Below are 23,498 nucleotides of genomic sequence, written 5' to 3'. Positions count from 1 at the left end.
TAATGATCTGCTTCTCATGCTCACTGCTACAGCTCTTGTACAGTTCTCATGCAGCTTCTTAGATTTGCCCTTTGGTTATCTGCCCCTGACCCAAAGCCTGGATTTTTGTCAAGGACAAAACACATCGCAGTACCACAGTGAGCTTATGGCACGGGAATCTGTCCTGCAGATAGCACTGCAGCACAACAGAGACCACACCAAAAATCTTATCATGCCTCCAGTTTCTGTTAGAATAGGAAGTAACTTATAAAAAGAAAAAATCACCATGAACTAAGGGTGTTTGTTCCCCCCCCCCCCACACACACACACTTAAGTTAAACTAAACAAGGTCTGCAAGAAACCAGTGTAGCTCCCTTGGCCTGTCTTGTGAGAGCAATCTCCTTGCTCAGATGAGGCAAAGTTCCCCATCTCCGTCTTTACATGAATGGAGTAAAGGAGGGAAAACACTGCTGATCAGCATCAAACTAACAAGCTTTAAATTAGCTCAGAATGCAGCTGGAATGCACTGGATAACACTGCTAGACTTCAGGGGAGTGTCTGTGTTAGGAACGAAAGGAAAAACAATCTGGCGCCTGACACTTGATAATAACCCTCACGAGCTGGAACCTGGGAAGGTATGCAAAGTTCTCATCTGAGAAAAGCAGCACCACAACAGCTTTCAACCTGCACTAACAGCAAGGCAAAAGATCAAGGCTGTGAGCAGATCTGTGGTACGTACTTGAGTTGTTTTAGCAGCTGGCAGCACCAGCTCTCACTCATCTGTAAAGCCTTGTCTTTGCAAATGAATTCAATGGGCATCTGAAGATTTTTCACTTTCTGCAGCCAGGTCTCCGGATGGGCTGTCTGCACTCTGTTCTCCAGCTCTTCAGCACACACAATTGCAGCTACGACGTCTAAAACCTAATTGCACACACAGGCTGTAAGTATAATGCAGCAGCAACATTTCAGAATTATCTGAGAGCCCAAGGCTCATAATCTGCTTTGCTATGTAGCACTGAAGAACGTCCTACGTGATGATCTTAAGCTCTAGGATTCCCATGCTCATGGCTCAGATCATTAGCACACCCTACCAACTGATACAAAAGCATGGCAAACTAATTTAAACTGGTAAGACTGCTAACATAGCTGTCTGTTCCTAATACTGAGGATTCTGTCTGAGTTTGTGCTTCCCGCTTCACGTGAAATCGAAAGGACACTGAACACAAACGAGTTCAATGAAGACAGCTCTCTGCTAGGGCTGAGGAGCACAAAATGCCTGGTGATGACTGTACCATCTCGGGATGTGGCATTCCATCTTCCTTCAGGTTAAGGAGGGGGTCGACCACACTGGGGTGTACAGCCAGGATCCTAGAGAAGTTCTGCAGACGGCTCTTGAACTGATTGTATCCAAGGTGGACCCAAGGCAAGCATGGCACTGCCTCCTGTCTTCTGGGAGAAGCTGCCTTCCATTCCTCTATGCAGGAGAGGAAAGCAATTCGCAGGCACTGGAAGGTTAGGAAGAAAAAAGTTACATAAAAATAAAAAATTTACCCAAAAGATTTACTTTTATAATTTGTGCTAAAATACAAAACTGTTTGAAAGCAAGTGATTAGTACTTGATGAAGGCAGCCTTAAACGTTGGGGGCATTTTTATAGGAGCTCCTAAGGAAGCGCTTTCCTGAGCAAGAACTCAGTAATTGCAGCAGCCATTCAGTATCAAACATCTGCTTTGGGGATAGCTCGTTGCTCATCTGAGAGGAGGATTTTGAATGCAAAGGCAAGACTGACACAGAATGGCACGTTCACAGGCATCACCCCCTCCTCTTCAGCCAAGGGGTTTTGCAGTCCCTGCTCCAGACCCTGACCTGCAGTTCCTTTGTGGAGGAAACACCGATGGTCAGGACAATGAAGTCAATGACGTAGCACTGGAAGAGCTCCTGCCTTTCTTCCTCGGTCAGAGCAGAGATAAATTCTCCCAGGGCAGTTTTCTGGAATATATCCATAAAATTCTCCGCTTGGTCTGGAAAACAAGAGTGCAGAGAAAAGCTCTGCGTGTCAGGAGGAAGGTGGGATTGACGCAGCTTCTGCCCAGACCCCTAACCCCAATCACTGGTGCACGCAGCACCCCCCTCACTCAGAGTGCTAACGAGGAATTTGAGGCCAGGCCTTCCCAGCCCAGGCAGCATCAGTGCCATGTTTACCAGCCCTTCACATCGACTCGTGGTGTTTCTACAGCATTCAGGACACGAGACAGGCTAATACTGAGAAACAGAAAGAAAAGCTGGCTGCACAGAGTTCTGCTGGCTTGTGTGAGTATAGAGGGACTGAAGGTGATCCCAGAGTGGTGGACAGGTCAACGTGTGCTAGTGATACACCCGAGTTCACAGGGCAGATGCACGGAGCGTCACAAGCACAAGCCAAGTGCTCACCTTCAGTGTTTTGGATGTACTGAGCTTTCAACCACATCTCATCCAAATACTCCTTTATCCTCCAGCTGAAGGGCATCTTATTCCCAGCATCAGCAGACACCGTCATGCTGTTCTGCACCAGAATTATCTCTGTTTGAGAACTAGGAGATTAAAACATCATTAGTACAGTGGGCTTTTGCTTGAAAAACATTCAGACAGAGACAGTAAGATCCAGAAAGCAAGAAAGCAGCCCTAGAAGGGGAAAAGAATTGAAAGGCTCATTAATAGGACTCCTTATGCCAATTACATAGCATTAGGACCTATCTACTGAGAGTTCTCTAGCAAAAAGATTCCAGTGGCATGACAGATAGGCTTCAAGGGATGGGTAAGAAGTGTGAGCAAGCCAAGAGCTGCAGAGCAAAGCCCAGGAGTGACAGGGATAAGGCAGAAAGAAGAGACTTCTGCAGTCACCAAGGCCTGCCCCGCTGCCTTTGGCACAGCACTGGGGAGCAACCAAGAGTTGATCTCCCATGCAGATTTAGAGACAGCGTGGGACTGGTCTGAGTGCTGCCAGCCAAGCCCTCCTGCTGCTCTCTCCAGGGGCTCACCTGTTTTTACCCACACCAGAAGGGACAGTCAGAAGTTTTGTGTCACTGAAGATGAACATCCACAGGTTTGTCACCCACTCAGGTACTGGCCTGGCCAACAGCTCCAGATTGCCATTTCTGTCTATGACAGCAATGAGGAGAGCCAGGAATGGAGTGATCGCTTTTTGGACTCGCTTCCACAAGGTGTGCCTTGGGGGGAAGAAAGAGACCGAGAAACCCAGAGGGAACGTGAACAACGGCATCAGCAAGTCAGAAGTGGTTGGCCTGAAAAACTGTGGGCATTGGTTTACGAGAGTCCTAATCCTACCTCTGAAGGAAGAAGGGGGAAAAAAATTAAGGAAGAAAAACCCCAAGCTTCTCCTTTGTGACTCATCTGTAATCCCACTGATCTGCTAAGAGCCCCTGTGCACTCAAGCACTCCTGTTCCAGCACAGCCCATTCAGCTGGAAGCTGCCCTCCTTCAGGAGCCGGGAGGGCAGAACTGCCTTCAGAGAGATTCCAGCACAGACTGGAGGCTGACACTGCAAATATTCCAGTTACACAGAGCTGCTGTCCCTGCTGCACCGTTGCTATTTGCAAGCTTTTCTTGGAAGCCTGCAGGTTATGAGATACTGCTGCTGTCCTCACCTGAAGGTGCCTGCCTCCTGCAGGGCACTGAGGTTGGAAGCCTCCCGAAGCACCCAGTTTTTGGGGTGAAAGGAATTTTCTTCTTGCTTTTTCAAAAGGCTGGAGAGACGAGCCCTCGTCATCTTCAGGAAAGAGGCTAGAAAACAACGAGTAACTTGTACTTCCTCTTCTATTGGCCTTGGATCAAAGCACAAATATCACAGCAAGCACAGCACTTTACAGTTGCTTCAATAACCAACCAATGGGGAACAACTAGCCACCAGACATAGCACAGCCAGAGAAAGCCAGGAGTCAGAAGTCCAAGCAAAGCCCTACATCCACTCAAGTAGTGAGGCTGGAGCACAGACACACTCTCAGGAACCAGCCTGGGAGTTCTACCTTTTCTACACTACAGCAAGAACCATCCAACCTTTAGGCCCCCAGTGAGTTCACGAGTACGTTTTGGTGGCTCCCTGGATGCTCAGGGACACTACCAGCTGCACTACAGGGGAGCACGTACCTTTCAAGCCATTCTCTTTGGATAGCAGGCTGAGCAGAATCTCAATTCGCTTTCTGCTTCGACTGACGTTTTCATTTTGGTCCCGCAGCATCCCCACAGCGCTTTGTACACAGCTCCTCAGCAGTACAACGATGTCCAGGACTTCACCCTTCCCAGGAGCAGAGACAAAAAAGTTCATTATTTGGTTTTACTCCCTTGCCCCAAGTACATCCATCTTATTATGGATTATGGTGCTCTCTAGAAACAGTCTGTGTCATTTGCTTCCCATAACACCGTTCTCCTGTTATCCTTGGTGACAAATTTAAGTACTTATTTTGCAACCAAGCATACACTGTGTCTTCTGTAGCCTTTTACACTGGCATGTAAAACAGCATTTCTGTGAAGATCCAATTCCTACGGGTAAAGATTCAGCAGTTCACAAATGAAAGTGGAACTGATAAACCTGGCTGGGTTGGGGCATATACACCCTTCCTAGGAGACCCTTAGGCATCAGAAGGGTGAAAGCCACATACGGTCACCCTCGTACTGGGCATCCTTCAGAATCACATTGCCTAAGGAGCACAAGGCAGTGTTAACACGACCACAGCAAAGCCTGCAGCCAACTCCAGCACAGTTTCCAACAGCCATCCAACAGAAGGCACCAACAGCTGGAATGGCAGGCTCAGAACCACAGTTCTCAGGTTCCAGGTCCACAAAACAGCAGAAGCTTGTAAATATGGGGTTGGTTTCTTGTTTCTTTTTAAGAATTAGGAACACTAAATGACTAAGGAATTATAAAGTCCTGCAATTGGTTTGCTTTGTTAGGGATGCCAATTTTCACCAGGCAGCAGAGGGGACACGTTTTTTCTCCTCCACATTTCTCAGTGTAAATAATATCCCTGATGGATTTTAACTGAATGTGGATGCAAAGGGTACACTGCACCTGTGGGTGACAAAAGAGCAGAGAGCTGAGGAGCAAACAAATATATCCTGAACTGACCTCACAGTGCTCTGCTTCTGGCACTGATGCTTCAGCCTCCTCCTCACTTTCCTCCTCTTCTTCTCCATTTACAGGCAGAGCTGCATCCAAGGTGTAGAATTTTGATTAGAAAGAAGCAGCACACTGCTGCATCAGTCACGTAAGAGTTTATTTACTGATTGCATCGAGAGCAGGAGAACATCTGTCAGATCCACCATCACCTGCACAAGTAGCTGAGCTCCATCTCTCTAAGCACACTTAGAGCTGCTGGGGCTGTCAAGCCTTATGCAGCAAGAACCAAAAAACAGCAATATTGAACTAATGCACTAACTAGGCTGTTCCAGTGTCCTCGCAGCCATATTCTGCCTCCTGTAAGGCAATACAGCAAAAAGAAAAAGAATCTAAGGAAAAACTAAGCAAGCAAGCAAATCTTTTCTAATCTTCCTGTGGATTTAGATGAACAAATGTATGCTGGTGCAAGTGAGATGCTCTCTGGGGTGGCTCCTTGGCAGTGGTCTCTGATGTGTGCAGCGTTTGCACGCCCTTTTCTGAGCTGCCACGTGCCCGCTGGCTGCACTCCAGGCCCCACGCTGCAGCACCTGCTTCCTGCTGTGCTGACGTAGAGCACCCAGAGTGAGCAGCGCAAATACTGCATTTTTGTCAGGGAAAAGACAAGATGACCAAAACCTCACAGAAACAAACGAAACAGAAATACAAAGTTGACGGTCACATGGTGCTCCCTACATGAGTGGAAATAGATAGGTTGTACCCAGCATAGCATCTCCCAGTACCAAGTGTAGTACTGGGGTGGCATCCCCCCCATTTCTCCCCTCCAGCATCCGACACCACTGGCTGGCACAGCTGGCGTACAGCTCACCTTCGGTTTTACCCAAATCCTCACAGAGCATCTGGCTGATGGTGAGGTTCTGCAGGACAGACACATCAGAGATCATGTCCCTGGATCTGCGGAGGTCGTCTATGTGCACTGACTGCCACAGACCTGCAGACACAAGACAAACAGCGATGGTAACACCATGCCCCGGGGAACCCAGTCCCCACGGATAGAGGGAGCAGTTCAGACAAGTCGCAGGACACGCTGATTTCAGATCTGAAGCATTAGAAAGGAAGGCAAATTGGAGAAATGTTGCTCTGGTATGATTGCCTGAAGCTTGAAGAGCGAGCAGACACAGATGGCCAAACCCACCTCCGTGGAATCCCACGTACGATGTTCCTCCTTCCACCCGCGTAAGCTTCATAATGAAGTAAACAAAGACAGAGACTTCTCCCAAGTTTGCCTTGTTGATTTCATTAACAACGGTGTATCTGCAACAAAGGGGAAATGCTGCTGACAGGCAGAAGTCAAGGCCACCAATCTTTCCTCCATTAGACTGGGCACTCTCTTTCCCCTGCTCTCCGTAAGTCATTCCACTTCCTTTACTCAATTACACAGCCAAGAGCAAGAACTTGCACTTCACAGGGCATTATCTGATGGCTTAAGGCAGCCCAGGACTGGTTTATTTAGACTTGGATTATGAATTATTATTCAAAATTCAATTAATGCTTCCAGTTTCCTTCTACTACAGTATTAACAGAGGATTACACATTCCTGATTCTGAAATCCCCAGAAATAGCAAACAAGGCTGTGCAGTCCCCATGCAGAACAGCAAGCAGGGAACCACCTCACAAGCAACTTACTTGGCCGAGGCGACGAGCTGGGCATTTTGAGAGCCATCTTCAAAGTCTGCCTGAATAATAAGGACTTTATTTCCTGATGCGGCCTCAAGGAAATCTCTGTAGAGTGAAAGGGGATTTCAAAGAAGTTATTAAGCGTTAAAGCAAAACATAACAGACTGGGGACAGTCACTTCAGATTGGCTTTGGCTGCCGCAGGCAAAGGGAGAAGTCAGGAAACCCATCCTGTAAGGGTGGTACACCTCCGAAAACCAATCTCACGCTCAGTACAATGGAAGTAATCCAGTTTGCACCGAGCTCAGCACCTCGTGGCTTCCTGCCTCCCCTTTCAGCACATTATCCCAAAGTCCTGCCAATGCATCTTCCGCCCCCATGACCGCCTACTGCAAGATAATGCAAAACCAGACTCACCGGATCCCTTTCAGGAACGAGTACTCTGTGTCAAACTGCTGCAGGAACAGGATCTGAGGCCTTTGTGCTTTACCCTGTACTTCTCTCTCCAGACACGCAGAGTCAGCACTGGTGAGGAGCCTCGAGAAGGTGGTGACCTGGGAGTGCAAGACACGGGTTTGTTCTCAGCTCAGGAAGGCAGTGCAGACTCACATGCCTGTACCCCCAGACGCTGCTATCTTGCACCCTGAAAGCCATTTATCTGACCCACAAGTAGGCAAACTGTCAGCATGGGCTGCTACACCAACCCATGACCAGTGCTGTGTAGCTGGATGCAGTGTCGCTTGGCGCTGCCAGTGCTGGGCTAAGGAGAAGCAGTCAAGCTTTATGAAATGGCTCGTCAGCCCCCATAGCATGCCTCCACTACAGCACACGCAGCCCCAAGGGAAAGCACGTTGTCTCCCTCCAAGCGAGGCAGGAGAAAGAAAAACTCCCCAGCCCATCTCAGCTGAAGTTCTTCAGTTCTGGCATAAGGCAAAAGCAAATCCAAACCTAGCACCCACCTCCGCACGCCTAAGCAGCAGGGCTGTTAACAAGGCTACCCACACGTGGCCACAATGCAGCAGTAGCGACATAAACTAAAAACCCCAGCGCGGGCACAGAGCGCTCTGAGAGGACTCCGCGGGACGCTCACCTCCGTGAAGACCGTCTGGCACTCCGACCCGGAGCGGATGTGAGCCCGGAGGAAGTCTGCAAAGGACGAGTGCTGCTGCTGCTTGAAGTACGTGTTGGCCAGAGAACCGACTTGGAACAATCCCACCGAGTTGCAGAGACGGATCACGGAGTCCGGGGTGGCACAGTTGAGCAGCGCCAGCTGCGCTTCGGCTTTGACGCGTGCCGTGAGCTGGCCGGGAGGACACGCCGCCTTCAGCCGCTCCGTGGTCTGCAGCACCACCGAGGCGCAGGTATCGGAGTGGTAGCCCACAAACACGTCCGAAGGGCTGTAATTCTGCTTGCCCAACATGTGCTCCCTCGTGTTGACCGCAACGAAGTCGCGCACCCACTTCTTCAACTCTTTCACGGTTTCTCTCTGATCCTTGTCCAGGACCGTACTGATATCCAGGTAGTGCTTTTCCAGCCTGTTGATCAGCGGGATGGGGAAGTGCTTGTACACCACGTCTTTCTCCTCGATGACGATCAAACGGAACTTGGGGTGCACCCGGCACTTCACCCGGTGAGTGCCCAGCCCCAGGTCAACATACTTCTGGCCAGCAAGGTACACATAGTATTGGTTCAAGGCATCGTAGAGGCTTTCATAGAGGTTCTGCAAGTTGAGGAGCACGACCATTTGGCCCGTTTCCATGCAGACTTTCACACGGTTGATATTTCTGCATATCTGGGTGTACTCTTGGTCCTTAGGGAAACTGGAGCCAAAGATAATTTCTGGCTGTTGCCGGGCAGTGAAGAAAGCTTGCTGGAGGATCTGCAGTGCTGCGTAATTCTCAGTCAACACAAGCAGGTACCTGCAATCACCATCCTCGCTGCTGCTGTAGATGTTTTGTCGTATCAGCTCAATTCTACTGATATCTTGAGCATTCACTTCTTCTTTTTCCGGTAACTGCGAGGTGAATATTTCCAAGGCATTGATATCATCTTTGCCACTGAAGTTACGGAGAACGACTTCAGCTATGTCTCGAGGTGTAGGCTCACTTTTAGAGCTCTTCACCAAAGCAAAAAACATCTTTATGAGACTGTAATAGTCACGCAGACCGAAGAACTCCCTGTCCTGGGCCTTGCAGATCTTTTCATATGCATTTGCAAAGTGATGAAAATACTGTTCGACCTTGTGCAAAGCCCCCCGTGCTGAGCAACAAATTCCCTTTGCACTTTCTATGAGCTCCTCTTTGCTGGGGTCACCACGGGAGACAAAGATGCCTCGATTCATTTTAGCGGGGTCCAAAGCCCAGTTGGAAATCCCAATGAAGCCAACCTTCTTGTGAGGAAGAGGGTCATCATCTATGCAGCCATCTTCCAGAAGCGGATGCAAAGTCTTCAAAGGCATTTTGGGAGAGTCTTCTGCCAGCCCAATCTCATCCAAAACCACCACGGAGACATACTCCTCCAGGTTCTTCCCATCCTGGAACCGAGCACAGTGCTTGAAAGTGCCTATGATGCCCTCTGGAGTAGAGAGAGGGCTGCACTGGAAAGACACCAGATGGATTTGCTTCAGGTCCTTGAACAGATCTGAATGAGCAGCTTGGCCTTGCATAGCATCGGCGACAATGGTCTTCGCAAGGGATTTGGAGCTGCCAGGCTTCCCAACAAGAAAAAGAGGGATTTTCAGCTCAATGCAGATGACCATCATAAAGACATTTTCCTTTAAGGCCAAGTTTCTTGCTATGGTGTCGCGGAGGTGCACGCCACTCAGGAATAAATCCTGCATCACATTGATTTCTTCCAAAATCTTTTTCTGAGTATCATAAGGTTTTGGGAGGACCTTGCTGATAGCATTCCTATATGCCTCCTTCTTTTCCAAGGATGCGTGATAGCAGACCCCAACTGCTAGCACTAAGGACCAGATAACGTTGTTTCTCTCGGGGCCCCTAGGAGCTCTCCTCTCTGCAAGGTACTTCTCCAATTCTCCCAGCAGCAGTTCACTGCGCTTGTGAAACCACTTGAAAACTTCCATGCAGCGCTCCACATCCCGCAGGCTGACAAAGCTACATTCATCATCCCTCTGCCTCATGTACTGCTGGGAAACAATAAGCACTTCTGCAATCACCTTCACTTCAGCTTGGTTCACTTGGATATCCTCAGTGACTCTCTGAACAATCTGCTGTACGTACATCTTTTCAGTCAAGTTGTTCAGTTGCCCGAAATCCCACACTAATGGGATCATGCTGGGTGGGAGAGCGTGGACCCGGTACACAAGCTGTCTCAGTGGAATAGATCCAAGCTTCTCCTTTGTCTCATCTGCTTTGACTCGGTAGCCCAACCCAGCTAATTCCAAGCGTTGAATCATCATTGGGGTGTGCTTCCGGTAAGGGTTGCAGGCTGCTATGATCTGCAAGCCAGAGCAAGAGACCAAAGGCTTCCCCTCCACCGTGTGGTCACACAGAACTTCCTTGATGCTGCTCACCGCCTCTGTTGTGTTGGCTTCATCAAAAAACAGGACCGTGTCCAACCCGTGCTGCTTCTTATTGGCTACAGCAAGGGCTTCCGCTTCCCTGATCCTGGCATAAATCATTTCTGCAGTTGTACCTCCATGGACTTTCACAAGCTTCATGTTCTCCACCTCCAGAAAGCTTCTGCGTAACTTGCACAGAAAATTCACCAGCCTGGTTTTCCCACAGCCTGTTTCCCCCATGATGACAACCGGGATGTTGCACCTGAATCGCATCTCAATAGCCAAGATTTTGAGTACGTTGTCTGTCGTGAGTTCATACGTCTCATCAGGGTCCGTGACGTATGAGATTCCCAAAACCATGCAAAGTCTGTCCAGTTTCTCAAGACGGGACAAGCTATCAAATGAAATATCAAAGGGAACTCTCTGGAGTAACAAGCCATTGTACAGTTGTGAAGTCATGATGTTCCTCTTGATAACTTTGCCATTCAAAGGATTAATGGCATCAACGCCATTAACCTCATTGGGCTTAAAGTGGAAACCAATGAACGTCATGGACACACGATCTCCATTGAAAAACAAATATGGATGCGGCTCAGATTCCCACTTCTTCCGAATGCGGAAAGGAAGAAGATCGTCCTCGTCAACGTTCTCTAGGTTGAAGGATTGCCTTCCTGAACTTTCATCAGAAATGTGTAGGGAGGGCGTTGCAAAATCCCTTGCCATTAAAATCATGAAGGTAACAACGAAGTTTTTGAAACCTTGCAGAGTGTCCTGGACAAATTCAGGGTTGCAAAAGACGGAAGCTTCGCAGTCTCTCAATTGAACATTGAGAAATGATGCGAAGTTTCGAAGTTCTGACCAGGAGGGATCCATGACCCCGCAGTGCAGGAGGAAAAGCTGCAGGCATTCTGCTGGGCTCCCTTCCACAGAGTGTGCTTCATAACAGAATGTGTCCAGATTGTACCCGTTGTCAAATCTTCTCAGATACTGGAAAGGTCTCTGGAAAGCCTCGCTATGGAACTCCTCCTCGTCCATTCCTGGGTCTGAAGCATCCCGGGGCTGTCTCCTAAGTGTCTCCATTTCTAGTACCTCCTTGGGAGACTTGCATGTTACTTTAGGGAACACATCGAGGAAATTATACTTCTGGCTCGCTGATATCTGGAATATAGGAAAGGAAAATATTTCATCACAATCTTGTAGCCCTAATCTTCATCTGTTTTAATTTGTTCTTACAGTATTCCTGCTTAAGATCATGGACCTAAAAGAACAGCAGCTAGCCTGCATAGCCATGACATTTCCCCTCCCCCCCCCGTGTTTTCAGTGATCCTATTCCCTACAGTCTCCTTCCTGTAACATCAGCCCTTTGTTAACCTCAACCCCTTCTCAGAGCCACTTCAAGGAAAAAGAAAATTCAACCCAAGAAACTTGGTATTTATCCTTTTTCTGTTCTAAGAGCAATGTTCTTATTTGAGTATAAATATTCTAGTACTTGCAAACATACAAAGTAACTTGAAGAAGATTGGATTTTGTGCTTTTACCTTTCCTATAAGTGTTACAGCAGTACCAGTGAAGCTTGGACTAACAGACCTTCAAAAATGAATAAGCCAAGAAAACCACAACAGCTCTAATTTTCTATTGTGTTTTAATATCATTTCATACAATGCCACAAGCACCACTTTGTAATGGAGATGTGCAACACCCCAATACAAACAGGGAATCTCTAAGCCATATTTACTGCTAAAGTCTTCACAACTTGTGTCCAGCTATATACCAGCATCTGTGCAAAATGACTGAGAAATTCAAAGAGATCAAACACTGATGTACATACATGTCTTGCCGTTTGCTTTGGCAGCGATGACACCTCAAGGATTTCAATGATATACAGATGGCACTTCTGTCGCAGCCACATATTGCCATTAGCATCTGCCAGATACTGCAGAACCAAGAGCTTGAACAGAAACTCTGGAACTCCACTTTGTACCTGTTGTTAGAATAAAGACAAAGACATTTCCTGTTATTTACTCATCATGACTCCACAGAATCACAGAAGAGTCGAGGCTGGAAGGGACCTCTGAAGAAGGGTCCCTACAACCCCAGTGCTCAGAGCAGGCCTGGTGAGAGCAGGCTGTCCAAGACCATGTCTAGTCAGGTGTTGATGCCTCCAAGGACAGAGATTCTACAACTTCTCTGGGCAACCTGTTTCAATGTTCAGCCACCTCAATGGTAAAGAGCCCTTTACTTACTTGCACAATCATCATAAAACACGTCCTAGTTAAATGGCTTACTAAGAAACAAAAGCTTTACAGAAAGCTTCTGCAAGAAAGAGGCGCAGGTAGGAGAGGTGAACTTACTGAAGAGGTGATGTCAAAATGGAATATCATGGGCTTTGTTGGCTGTTGCCTCTCCAGAAAAGGCAGAAGAGATTGTAGCACTTTATCTTCATCCACTGCTGGCTCAATTAGCCTGATGGTTTTCAGAAGCTCTGTACAGTCAGGCTGCTGTGCTTCCAGTCTCTCGTGTAGTCTCTTTACATAGAGGGATTTCCCTGTTATCATAAAAACCACGAGAATTAAATCAATCAGCATCAACTACATCATATTACAGACATAACTGAATGAAGCAAGTCAAATGCTTAGAGTACTCTATATCCTTTGAGATCCCTGAAGCTTCTGAAGTACGTTCCAGAAGAAGAAAGTCTAAATCTTGTCAGAGCAGTAGCAAGTTGCAGCCCGGAATCAAAGCTGCCTAATTTGTGTTAACGATGCATGTCAGTGGAAAGAGAGAGGTGTCAGATTAGCAAGAGAAACCAGCTCTAGAGATGCCTGTCACCTCACTCCACTGGCTGAAGTCTGAATCACTCTGACCAGACACTTAGGACAGAAAAACAGGCAAAGTGAACCCCACTCTGGTTTTCAATGCTCAGCAGAGCCCGCTTTGCCTGAGGCCTCTTACCTACACCAGCTCTTTTAGAGGACACAATCCCAACACACGTGTTGCCCTTGAACACACAAGCAGCTGAGTTTGAAGGCTGAGCAACGCTGTAGTGGTGCTGAAGGTATTGCTGGATTTCAGCTAGCGGTCTCTGGGGTATCATGTGCACTTTGTACTGGCTGAAGACAGAAGGGATGTAGCAGTGCTCCCTCTCACAGTTGCACAGAATGATGAGGCGATAGTTGCTGTTGTAATGCTGCAGCTGCTGGAACAGCTCCTCTGCTCGGCAGCTGACATCGTAGCTCAGCTCGTCTGCAAACAGCATGGTGTAAATTTTCTCTCCTTCACTGCCGGCAACGAGGCACCTCCTCAGGAAGAGTCCCACTTGCTCAGCAGTGGTCTGAGGAGTGCACAGGAGAACTTCATCGAAAGTGGGGAGGGGCTGCCTGGGGCTGTTCATGTAAATAGCCAGAGCAGAAGTGAGCACCTCCGAGCGAGGGCACGTGATGAGGTTGGGCTGACCAATGTGCAGAAGATCCTGGGGGAAGTCCCTGGTGACACACTCCCTCTCCCAGCTGGCCAGGCTCTTCAGCCACGCACCAAGCGTGTCGACATCCAGGCAGTTGGGAAGGAAGGCACCCATGTTGCTCATGTAGCACTCCCAGATGCACTCCAAGCAGGTGGTCAGATCCCTCTCCTCATCCAGCAGCACAGGTAAGTCAGAAACAGCCTTCCTTGAGCTGGGGGGCTCGTGGCTTTCAGAGGCTCTAAGGACATCCTCCGCGGTGCAGTTACATTTTAGGAACGAAAGCATCATCAGGGCTTTCTGGCTGGGCTGTCCCTGTCCCAGCTCTGTGCACAAGTAGACCAGCTGCTCAGCAGTGTAGTAGTTCAAGTAGAAATGCTCGAATCGCTTCTTAGACATGAAGCTTTGCCACCTCTCCAGAAAGCTCTCCATTGTCTTGCAGAGGCCGGGGAGCACATCTGCCAAATCTCCTTGCCCTTCTAGCACCGGGATCAGTCTCAGAGTGAAGTCTATGAGGACACACAACTCGCTTTTCGGTGAACAGTGTACATGGGCAAGCCAGGAGCGGAAGAGCATGTTCCCTGCTGAATAAAGGTCTATGAAGGCCTGCGCAAGTCTTTGGACACTGGAAAAGGTCTGTGTGAGGAAAAAAAACAAAACACACATTGATTTTACCAAGTCCCAGCCAGCAAAACCACACAAAAGATTTTCAATTACAAAGGCTCTGTGCCAGGCCAGGTATGTCAGGCCCTGTACAGTAACAAAAGGCTCCCTGGAGGGGGTTCAACTGCAACATCCCCAGAAAGGCTGTGTAGAAACCAAGAGATTTCATACAAGTACAGCGATCCTCTCAGCCAGCAGCATCCTAAATGCAGACAGAAGATGACGGTGCTAATCCCATATTCCACTTCCAGCTTATTTCTCCTCTAACAGGGAACCAAAAAAGATAGAAGTATTTATGTCTGCTACTACCCATCCCCAGAACTCAGCTGTAAATCACAGTTCTAAAAGCTGACATTCAAGCAAAACGCAACCTCAGCTTCAATAAGCCACTGGGTTTGAAATCTGACCTCGGAGAACTTCTCCACCTCCAGGCCTTGCTCCCCTTTTGCTGACATGAGCATCAGTTTGTTCTGCAGTTCACGAAGCTCTGCCAGAGAGTATTTCCACGATGGCTTGTGATCCTCAGAGCTCTCCAGGAGGGTGAGGTGCAGGACATTATCCAAAGAAACCTGCCAGAGAGTAAGTCATCAGTGCTGATGTGCAGTGAGGCTCCGCTGCTGAGGCAGTGCCGTGCCCAGCAAGAAGAGCATTTAAGAGCCATCAGACTTCAAAGAGAAACCACGCAAAGTGGCGATGAAATTACAGCACATTTCTGACAGTCACTGACATGCCAGCAGCGTTGTCTGCAGGTGATATTCAGAAAACAGCAGTCTGACACGGCAGCAGCTCAAGCAGAGAGAAGCAGCCTCACCTTCCTGCCATCAGCCGGTGCTCTGAGGATGTACACTCCTCTGCTGTTGATGGTGGCTGCCAGTGACAGTGACGACAGCTCCACGGACCCATGGCTTTCTTTCACTGTTTTCAACCACTCCAAGTGCTGAGCTGAAGCACGCTGTGGGGAGAGAAGACACGGCACTGCCCTTATCACTCTGACTTTGCATTTCTTTCCAGGATTATATCTGTGTTCGGGAGGAAACAGCTTGGGCTGGCTTCAGAGAACTTCAGGATGGGGAAGGAAGAAAGGGTCACAGCCCAATCCTTCAGCACAGCTGTTCTTTACCAACACTTAGGGCTGCAGAACAGAACCTGTAGCACTTCAGAGCTTCTTACTGTAGAGCTGCCCTGCTGCAAAGAATGAAGTAGAGCTCCCAGTCATTTGCCTTCCCTCTTCTGCATCATCATTCAAACTCTTTAAAAGAGCAAAGCTACACCATGTCGCGCTTGAAAGCCTTGGTAGTACTCTGGAGAAATCTGTGCTACACCAGCAACAGTTGCTGCAGTGAATTTTTGTGCCACGTGAACATAAGATATTTTCCTTCCAATAACAAGAGCTGCTGCAAAGCCTGCTTGCTGCACAATCTTTGAGCCACTGTTAAGAGGCAGGAACACAACAGGATGCAGAGAGGACCTGCTCTAGCAGAACTCACCATTTTTTTGGGAAGATTCTCATCCGTCTCCAGGGCTCGCCACAGCTTTCTCAAGCACTGCATGAAGCCATCAAACCCTGACTCTTGACTCAGCTCGTAGAGCAGGGAAGAATAGCCATGCACTGTGTCATGGAAACATGCCACACGGTCCACATCCATGTCATTCTCCCCAGCAGAAATGGAGGCCAAGTCCACAAAGACCTTCAGCTCATTCATATCTTAAATGAGAGAAACACATGTATAAGCAATGAATTAGGTGGTTTGACCACAATTCCACATGTCATTCTTTCACAGAAGACGCAGAATGAATGCCTCTGAACAAAATCTCCAGTGCAACTTTCCTCCACCCATACCACCACCACCACCTTCATTGGGTTTTCACCCATGGCATCCTTGGCCCTGCTTTCTATCTGCATTGCCATGAATAGCACAGGCTCGCAGCCAGGATTGAAGGGGTACGTGTCTGTGTCAGTGTAAGACAACTGAGCCAACAGACACAGAATCCATCAGCCTGCTGCCACCCTGTTACATGGACGGCCTCTGTTCTCTTCAGCAACCAGCCTGAGCTGAATAGTGGCAGCAATTACAGTCCTCAGACCAAGCCCTGCTGTCTGGCAGGGTAGCTACTGTGTGCAGCACAAGACTAGAGTGGCATATTTACAGGGGATACTTCACACGTTCCATGCTGAAACCCACGAGGGATGCTGGTAACTGTAATACCAGAAGCCGTGAACGCACAAAGCAGATGGGTTAGGGACATGGCATTCCTCCTGCCCCCCACACAAACTAGCATCCCTTCTGCTACCATCTGCCTCATGTCGGGGTGAGCAGCACGCACCTTTCAGTGCTTCTCTGACCCAGCAGACAAACTCCTTCTGCTGGGCCAGCTCCCTCAGACATTCCCGACGGTTCACAGTGATCCCCTGCAAAAGTTCCTTGGCGTGTATGAGCTCAGAGCTGATGAAGTCCAGCTTTTGCATCTTGTGTGATTCGAGCTTTTCTGTCTACAAAGCAAGCAGTAGGAACAAACGTTCACTCTGGGCATGGGAAATACAGCCTGTTTTCCAAGGGAAAGGAAAGCCCTCTGCAAGGCCATACCCCAAACACCAGATGAATACATCTCCTCCCTTTTAAGAAAGATTACACACAAGCACTTTGTTCGCACGCTTCAGTTATCCCCAGTAAGTACTGTAGGGCAGAGAATGGCTTGACAGATCAGGACAGGCTTCCTAGAAGGTTCTGATCTACTAAACTCTCCAGCCAACACCCTGACAGCACAGAGCTGAAAGAATGAATACTTACCATGTACAGCAAACTTTCCAGGACGCTGAAGTCACCGGAGAGGTTTAAAATCTCCTTGACGTTAGCAATAATCTTCGCAGCATCAAAAGTTAAATGCATTTCGTGATATTGCTGGATCTGCTGGAGTCTCTGACCAACCCAGCCTCTGTCTTCCCCAGGCCGAAGCTCACAGATGATGTTCAGTTCTGCTCTGATATCTTCGGGATGATTCGTGAACTCCTGAAAAATTCTATCCACTGCAGACAGAGTGAGACTTCCAGATCTGAGATCATCATACAGCTTCTCGTAGTTTGTAAAACAAGGGGAGATTAGGTCCTCCAAAACATCATTAAGGTCTATTACAGGAACAACCTCCTCCTCTTCTGAACTATCATACGCCTCTCCTGAACTATCATACTCCTCTCTTGCTCTCACGGCAGCTTCTTCCCAGAACTGCTGGAAGATCAGGCTATCTTTAAAAGCGTGCATTTTCTGGGCACATTCTTTCAGCTCTTGGCTCAGGGTGTAGTAGGTCTGTATGGGTCTCTGCCCCACATTCACAACTCTATTCAGTTTTTTCGAGCGAAGATCTTCCGAGTGTTGAAGATCCACTTCACCAACGTTCACTTTAAAATAGAGAGACAGGTCAGAGGTCAGGTGCCTAGCCCACATCAGTCTTACTTCATCTAATCCTCCATGGTGCCAGATGCGACACATCGGGCCACGCGGGCCCCTACAAACACCATTGACACACGAGTGCTCACCCATGGCCCCAGATGCTCCAGGTTTACTTCCCCCATCCCTCCACATTCTTGCTATAGTTTAGAATAAAACCCATTTTCAAAGGTCAGTAGTTTTCAATGAAAACTGCAATTTCTGGAGTTGCCACTTGAAAACCCACTTCCCCAGAACGCTACCTGTCACAGACGCCTGCACCTTCCTACACATGCTCAGAAAGGTTCCGATTGCTTTTTTCTCTCCTGTGATGTGCGTTACTTCTTCTCGCCTCCTCTGCAGCACTTCTTTCAGTTCTCCCTGGAGCCGTTCTTTTTCCCCTTGTAACAGCTGCTTGTGCTCTGAAAGAAAACCCATCTGTAGTCACCAGGAGGACACTTCCCCCTCCGCACCCATAGCCCAGGTTTGGATCAGCACAGCCACGAACACTGAAATGCAGGCAGGACAAGCTGCGAGCTCTACACAAATAACATAGCCGACAGCAGTACTATTAAACACTGAAGCATCTAATTAGTATTACTAATCACTGAAGTGAGCTTAACAGAGCATGCCATCAGTCACTGCAACGATGCACAAGGCCACCGTTGAGCAGAGCTCTTACTTAGCTCCCAGATAAAGACAAACTGATTCTCGTGCTGGAAAATCTCTTCCAGATGTTTGATGAGGATAATCCCTTTCTGGAGGTCACTGGTGACACTCGTGAACACAGAGTCTGCTGTGGCCATTACCATTCTTGCTTCTTTTGTAAGCTGTTCTTGGAGCTTTGTGTTTGTTCCTGTTCAAGAAACAAAGTGTGTAAAGCCTAGATCAGTCTTGCTTTACAAAAATTAGGCAGAAGCGATAATTATTTAATGCCATAAAACAGAGTTCTTCAATTTCCCATTTGAATCCCCATCAAAAAGCCTATGAACTCATCACAGCATCCTCCAACCCTTCACATCTACCACAATAGAAACTGCCAGGACCTCAGGACAGCAGTTCAGATACCTTCCCACCGAGATCCCACACCCCAAGCCCATGGGGAAAGCACACACCACTTCAATCCATTCCCATGACAAAGACCTGCATTTTTATGCAGCTGAAACCTATTAGAACTCTGGAGAGCAACAAGTTATGTCCTACAAAACAATGTGATGTACAGACTCAGCCAGTCAGGGCAAATCCTGAGGTAGCTGCAGCAGGTTAGCAGGGGAGGAACACTGGTTCCCCCTCCTTAGCCTTTCCTCTCCAACAACAGGCTGAATACTTGGAGTTTTGTTCCATTCCTCACCTCACAGCAGGAAAAAATTTTATATATTCATTTCCTGCCCAGCAAAGGGAAGGCTACGAATGGCAAGGCAGAGAACAGCCCTTCATAGACTCCTGTATGTAATACTAACAGAGGCATACCATTAAAGCTGAAGATATGCTTGATGTCAGGCCACGTAAGCAAGTGGTGCAAAATCTCATCAAAATTGTCCTGAGAATGCTCAATCCTTCTGGGCCACGACTTCACAATGATAGTTGACACGAGCTGGCTGAACTGGTCCATGTTGTAGGAAGAGATCATATCAAGGAGGCTGCTCTGGGTCTGCACAAAGCACACGGGACAGAAGGAAGGAGTACATCAGTGGTTTGGATTGTGCTGGGAAATCACCAGGCGCTGACTTCAAGTCACCATTCCAGTGCTGAGGCACGTTCCAAAAAAGCCATGGGATGTGACTGATGCAAGAAGCCACGACGTGGTGAGCACTACAAACATTTTTCATGGGCCTCGTAGAAGTGGACCCTGATTTGTTGGCCGTGCTCTTTCGTCAGTTTAAACTAACAGCCCACAGCAAGCCATCAGAAAAAGATAGTGCAACTCTCCTTCCATCACAATATGCATCCCTATAGAGGATTTCTTTGCGAGAGAAAGTTAGGCTTTTCCTGCCTTGAGGGAAAATGCAATACCTGGCAAGCTGCAGTAACAGCCTCTATGGCGCAGTTTTCGAAGCAGCAGCCAATGGAACAGTCCAGACCTCGAAGTCGGTTGTGCTGACAGCAGTAAGCTAAGATCCGGTTAACTGGAAACTCCTATGGGGTAAAAGAGAGATTACTCATCAGCTTTACATTTCCAAAGTTTTCTTTCTGAATGCATGCAAGAGAGCTGCTGTCAAGACAACATTAGGAACTAAGCCAAGCATATGAGTTTCCTAGTGGAACCAAGCATTGGCCCTGCATCACATACCAGGGACTGGAAAAGATTAAGCATAAATGGTGGAAAAATCTCCTAGTGTTTCCTTCTAAAACACATGATTACTAAGTATCTCTCCTATCCGAGTTTCCATCAGGAATTACTTTTTTCTAATGGAAAACCAACAGCTTCAATTATTTTACAGCCAGCGTAGAAAAAGCAGATGAGGAGATAAAAAGGCTCAATTTCAAAGGGACCTACGCAGTGCATGGAACTGAGAGACTAGACAACAGTATCTACATGATGAATGCTTCTGTGAGTCCTTGGGTGGTAGTTTACACTTCCTACTCCTTACAATTAATGGGGTGGTAACTGCTCAAAGTGCACTATTTCCTTTAAAACAACAGGACGTCAGTCAGTGCTGGAAACAGAAGGACAGCAGCCAGGCTAGCAGCGCCCGGGAGTCTGACCCCAGGAGTACAGATTTCACGCCCAATTTCTGAGCCTTCAGAACACGGTCTGTAACAGCAATGGCCATTTTGATGGCCAAAGCCTCCGTGTTTTCATGTACCCATTCAGGCTCTAGAATTTAATCCCCAGGCACAGGAGAAAACTGTCCATTCCCTTTGGGCTCGGCCCGCAGGCAGGCAGCCGTCCCCCACAGCTCCCCGCACCTCCTGAATTCTTTCCTTCAAGTCCGCCAGTAGAGTGCTCTTCCACCTCCCAGTGAACTGCTCATCTGGAAAGCTGATCTTCACAAACTCATCCCAGGCCTGTAGGCGAGAAGCAAACAAACCCAGAACACCAAGTGCTGAGAGTTAAAATTCAAGTGACAGAGAACACCACTACGCTGAAGAGAAGACTCCATGCTCCTCAGTCTGCAGCCCTCTCAGATGTTTCCATTCTAAAGGAAATGATCACTTCCAGAGCTGCAGAATGTGATCTTTGAGCCCAAACAGCTCCAACACGCCCCTGTTACTACAGGAGACGTGGACAAACTGCTCCCACCTTGATGCTGGAACCTGCCCCAGGGAGGGCTTGCAGCACCTGGCTGAGGCTGTAAGCAGCTGCTCGGTGCTGGAAGGCCTGAAGGACAGCACAGCGAGCAAGAGAACATCTCCAGCTCAACCCCAGCAAGGGGCAGCTCATCATCCCAGCACCGCCCCTCAGAGCAGCAGAGAAAAAGCCACAAATAAGATGAGCCCCCAAGCACCTAATGTAGCCCTTTCCTGAGCTGCTTTAAAAACTGTTGGGTTGGAAAGCATCTCAGCTTGTGATACGCTTCAGCTGTTGTGTTGCCTCTTTCCGCCTCACCTCCTACCCAGCTGCAGCAGCTATGGTCCTCAGCAGAGAACCACTACACTTGGACTATATGGTTAAGCTACAGTAAAATATTTTTACTCCGATTATCAGAAGATGACAAACCTCAGGTTCAGCATTAAAAGCGAACATCACGTGCTGGGGGCGTGCTTTCAGCAACTTCTGGCTTAGAGCATTTCTGAACCAGGTTTGAGTGTGTCCTAGAGCCTCGCTGAATGCTTCTACCAAGGGATTTTGCAGAGTGGTTTCATTGCCCAGAACCTGCTGCACACAAGTGGGGAAAAAAAAAAAGGAAGATCAGTTACAGCAACTGATACGAAGTGAATATTTCTAAAAGAGAAGACCCCTATGCATCAGACACCCACATGTGCTGGGCGCAACCCCCCCAGCAACTGAGTAAGAGCGAGAAAGAGGCTGCAAATGCAAGGCTTACAAACAGCCCGTGCTTATCAGTTTCCATTCCAGGAAGCAAACATAAAGAGGAGAAACATCCCCCACCCTCCAAAATACAAACAAGTAAAAAAAAAAAAAAAAACAACGAACAGACAGAAAGGAACCCACGACAGCAAGTCTAAGCATTTCATCTTGTTTTTAACTATAAGATTTGAAATCATTATGTGATTTCACACCTCTTCGGACACACCACTTTCTCTGTTTATTTAGCATACCGGGGTTTCCAAAAATGAGAACAGACACGATCTGAAACCAGCTGGTTGTACCATTTTTGTCACGTTTCCAGATACTCCACTCGTGACAACCCACGAATGGCTGCCTGGCACTCACTTCTTTGGGCTGAAGTTCGGCAGCCTTTGAAATCATCTTAGCAGTAGTGGCAGGAATCCTGAACTCCAGCACCCGCTTCATGCGCCTGCAGACACTCTCGTGCAGCTTGAGGCACAGGGTCAAGCAGGACCGCCACGAGTGAGCCGGCAGAGCTCTGGAGGACAGGAATAAAGGAGAATTTATCTTCTGTTCAGTAGAAAAAATAAATAAATCTTACATAGCACGTCAATTAGCAAGCCTTCCCCCAGGCAGGCTTTAAAAAAAAGAAATCCTTCCATTTGACAGAGGTATAAAAATGTCGGATGCTTCTGTTCACAGATTTCAATGCGCACACTCAAGCTGTAAGCATATAACCCCACGCAACAGGCACCAGAGAGCTCAGGCACTTCAGTTACCTGGCGTGTTCGCCATCCAGCGCGCACAACAGCGTCTTAACAAGCTTCTCTACTACCTAAGAGTAAAGAGAGAGAAATATTATACTGAGAAAGGGCCTCTATGGACTGGTTTCTCGTTAATTGAGGAGGACATGGTGAAAGAAGGAGTTCTCCAATGCCCTTATACAATGAAATTGCTGAAATGCTTTACTGGATGTCAGATTCAACTCATAGGAGACCGTTATTTGTCTAAACAACAGCCACGCTTCTTACAGTCTAGGGCTTGAAAATTAATTGCCACTAAATGCAATAAGAAATCCCTATTGCCTTCACACAAACACACACGTTTTTCACAACAGGCAGGAGAATATCGGACACCATCAGCGCCTTGCTGCCCAAATCCCCAAGGAGCGCGCAGAAAACCAGCTTCAGGCAGCACACCGAGGGATCTCAGGAGGAAAGTATTCGCCATCAGTAACTAAGAGCAAAGCCAGGTAGGCAGGCAGATCTCTCCTCTATTCCAATATCACTTTTTGCTCACACACGCCCTCTCACCTCGCTTCAGAGCAGCTTGTCTTTAGCTACGTTTTAAGCTTTTTGCACTCTGATTCATTACCAATCACATTTCCTCCCCTCTATCCCTCACTGGATAAAGCAATAAAAAGACAAACCTCATGCTTCTTGCACGAAGGGTCAGCGTTCTGCAGCCTGTAAGAAACACCCTGAAGGGCAACCAATATATCAACGGAGAAGTCTTCAATAAATTCAGGGAGGTCCTCCGCGGGCAGCACGCACATCCACGCTTTGACCAGAGTCGGATCAAATTCCATCAAGTATTTCTTCTCTTTCATGAGTTGCAGTAGGGTCCGCCTGGATGGAGAACAAAACAAAGCCTTCACGTTCTCACGGTACAAAAGGGTGAAGGCTGATGGAGCCCGCAGGGAGCTCTTCTTCTG

At 48.0% G+C, this 23,498-nt stretch overlaps 1 protein-coding gene across 2 annotated transcripts in view; it reads right to left on the bottom strand.

The window, feature by feature from the left end:
- RNF213 (ring finger protein 213) overlaps positions 1 to 23,498 on the bottom strand; it is a 49,715-nt gene that overhangs the window by 15,902 nt on the left and 10,315 nt on the right. Inside the window, exons 11-40 of one of the 2 annotated variants that reach the window (XM_021415070.1) lie at positions 23,214 to 23,425; positions 22,564 to 22,619; positions 22,169 to 22,322; positions 21,491 to 21,649; positions 20,740 to 20,838; positions 19,843 to 19,965; positions 19,300 to 19,480; positions 18,512 to 18,685; positions 18,093 to 18,251; positions 17,197 to 17,801; positions 16,733 to 16,898; positions 15,895 to 16,112; positions 15,219 to 15,359; positions 14,815 to 14,976; positions 13,240 to 14,380; positions 12,639 to 12,832; positions 12,116 to 12,268; positions 7,855 to 11,445; positions 7,182 to 7,318; positions 6,775 to 6,870; positions 6,284 to 6,402; positions 5,957 to 6,079; positions 5,101 to 5,180; positions 4,122 to 4,269; positions 3,623 to 3,758; positions 2,996 to 3,184; positions 2,409 to 2,548; positions 1,845 to 1,999; positions 1,272 to 1,484; positions 719 to 900 (exon numbers count right to left, since the gene is read on the bottom strand). In XM_021415070.1, the coding sequence (XP_021270745.1) occupies positions 719 to 900; positions 1,272 to 1,484; positions 1,845 to 1,999; positions 2,409 to 2,548; positions 2,996 to 3,184; positions 3,623 to 3,758; positions 4,122 to 4,269; positions 5,101 to 5,180; positions 5,957 to 6,079; positions 6,284 to 6,402; positions 6,775 to 6,870; positions 7,182 to 7,318; positions 7,855 to 11,445; positions 12,116 to 12,268; positions 12,639 to 12,832; positions 13,240 to 14,380; positions 14,815 to 14,976; positions 15,219 to 15,359; positions 15,895 to 16,112; positions 16,733 to 16,898; positions 17,197 to 17,801; positions 18,093 to 18,251; positions 18,512 to 18,685; positions 19,300 to 19,480; positions 19,843 to 19,965; positions 20,740 to 20,838; positions 21,491 to 21,649; positions 22,169 to 22,322; positions 22,564 to 22,619; positions 23,214 to 23,425 (9,406 nt within the window). Of the gene's footprint in view, positions 1 to 718; positions 901 to 1,271; positions 1,485 to 1,844; positions 2,000 to 2,408; positions 2,549 to 2,995; positions 3,185 to 3,622; positions 3,759 to 4,121; positions 4,270 to 5,100; positions 5,181 to 5,956; positions 6,080 to 6,283; positions 6,403 to 6,774; positions 6,871 to 7,181; positions 7,319 to 7,854; positions 11,446 to 12,115; positions 12,269 to 12,638; positions 12,833 to 13,239; positions 14,381 to 14,814; positions 14,977 to 15,218; positions 15,360 to 15,894; positions 16,113 to 16,732; positions 16,899 to 17,196; positions 17,802 to 18,092; positions 18,252 to 18,511; positions 18,686 to 19,299; positions 19,481 to 19,842; positions 19,966 to 20,739; positions 20,839 to 21,490; positions 21,650 to 22,168; positions 22,323 to 22,563; positions 22,620 to 23,213; positions 23,429 to 23,498 lie in introns of those variants that run through there. The other variant, XM_021415069.1, reaches the window with a different exon arrangement.

Source organism: Numida meleagris, chromosome 17, assembly GCF_002078875.1.
Source record: "Numida meleagris isolate 19003 breed g44 Domestic line chromosome 17, NumMel1.0, whole genome shotgun sequence".
In the NCBI taxonomy this organism is placed as follows: domain Eukaryota; kingdom Metazoa; phylum Chordata; class Aves; order Galliformes; family Numididae; genus Numida; species Numida meleagris.
This window is presented reverse-complemented; position numbering and strand designations above follow the sequence as displayed.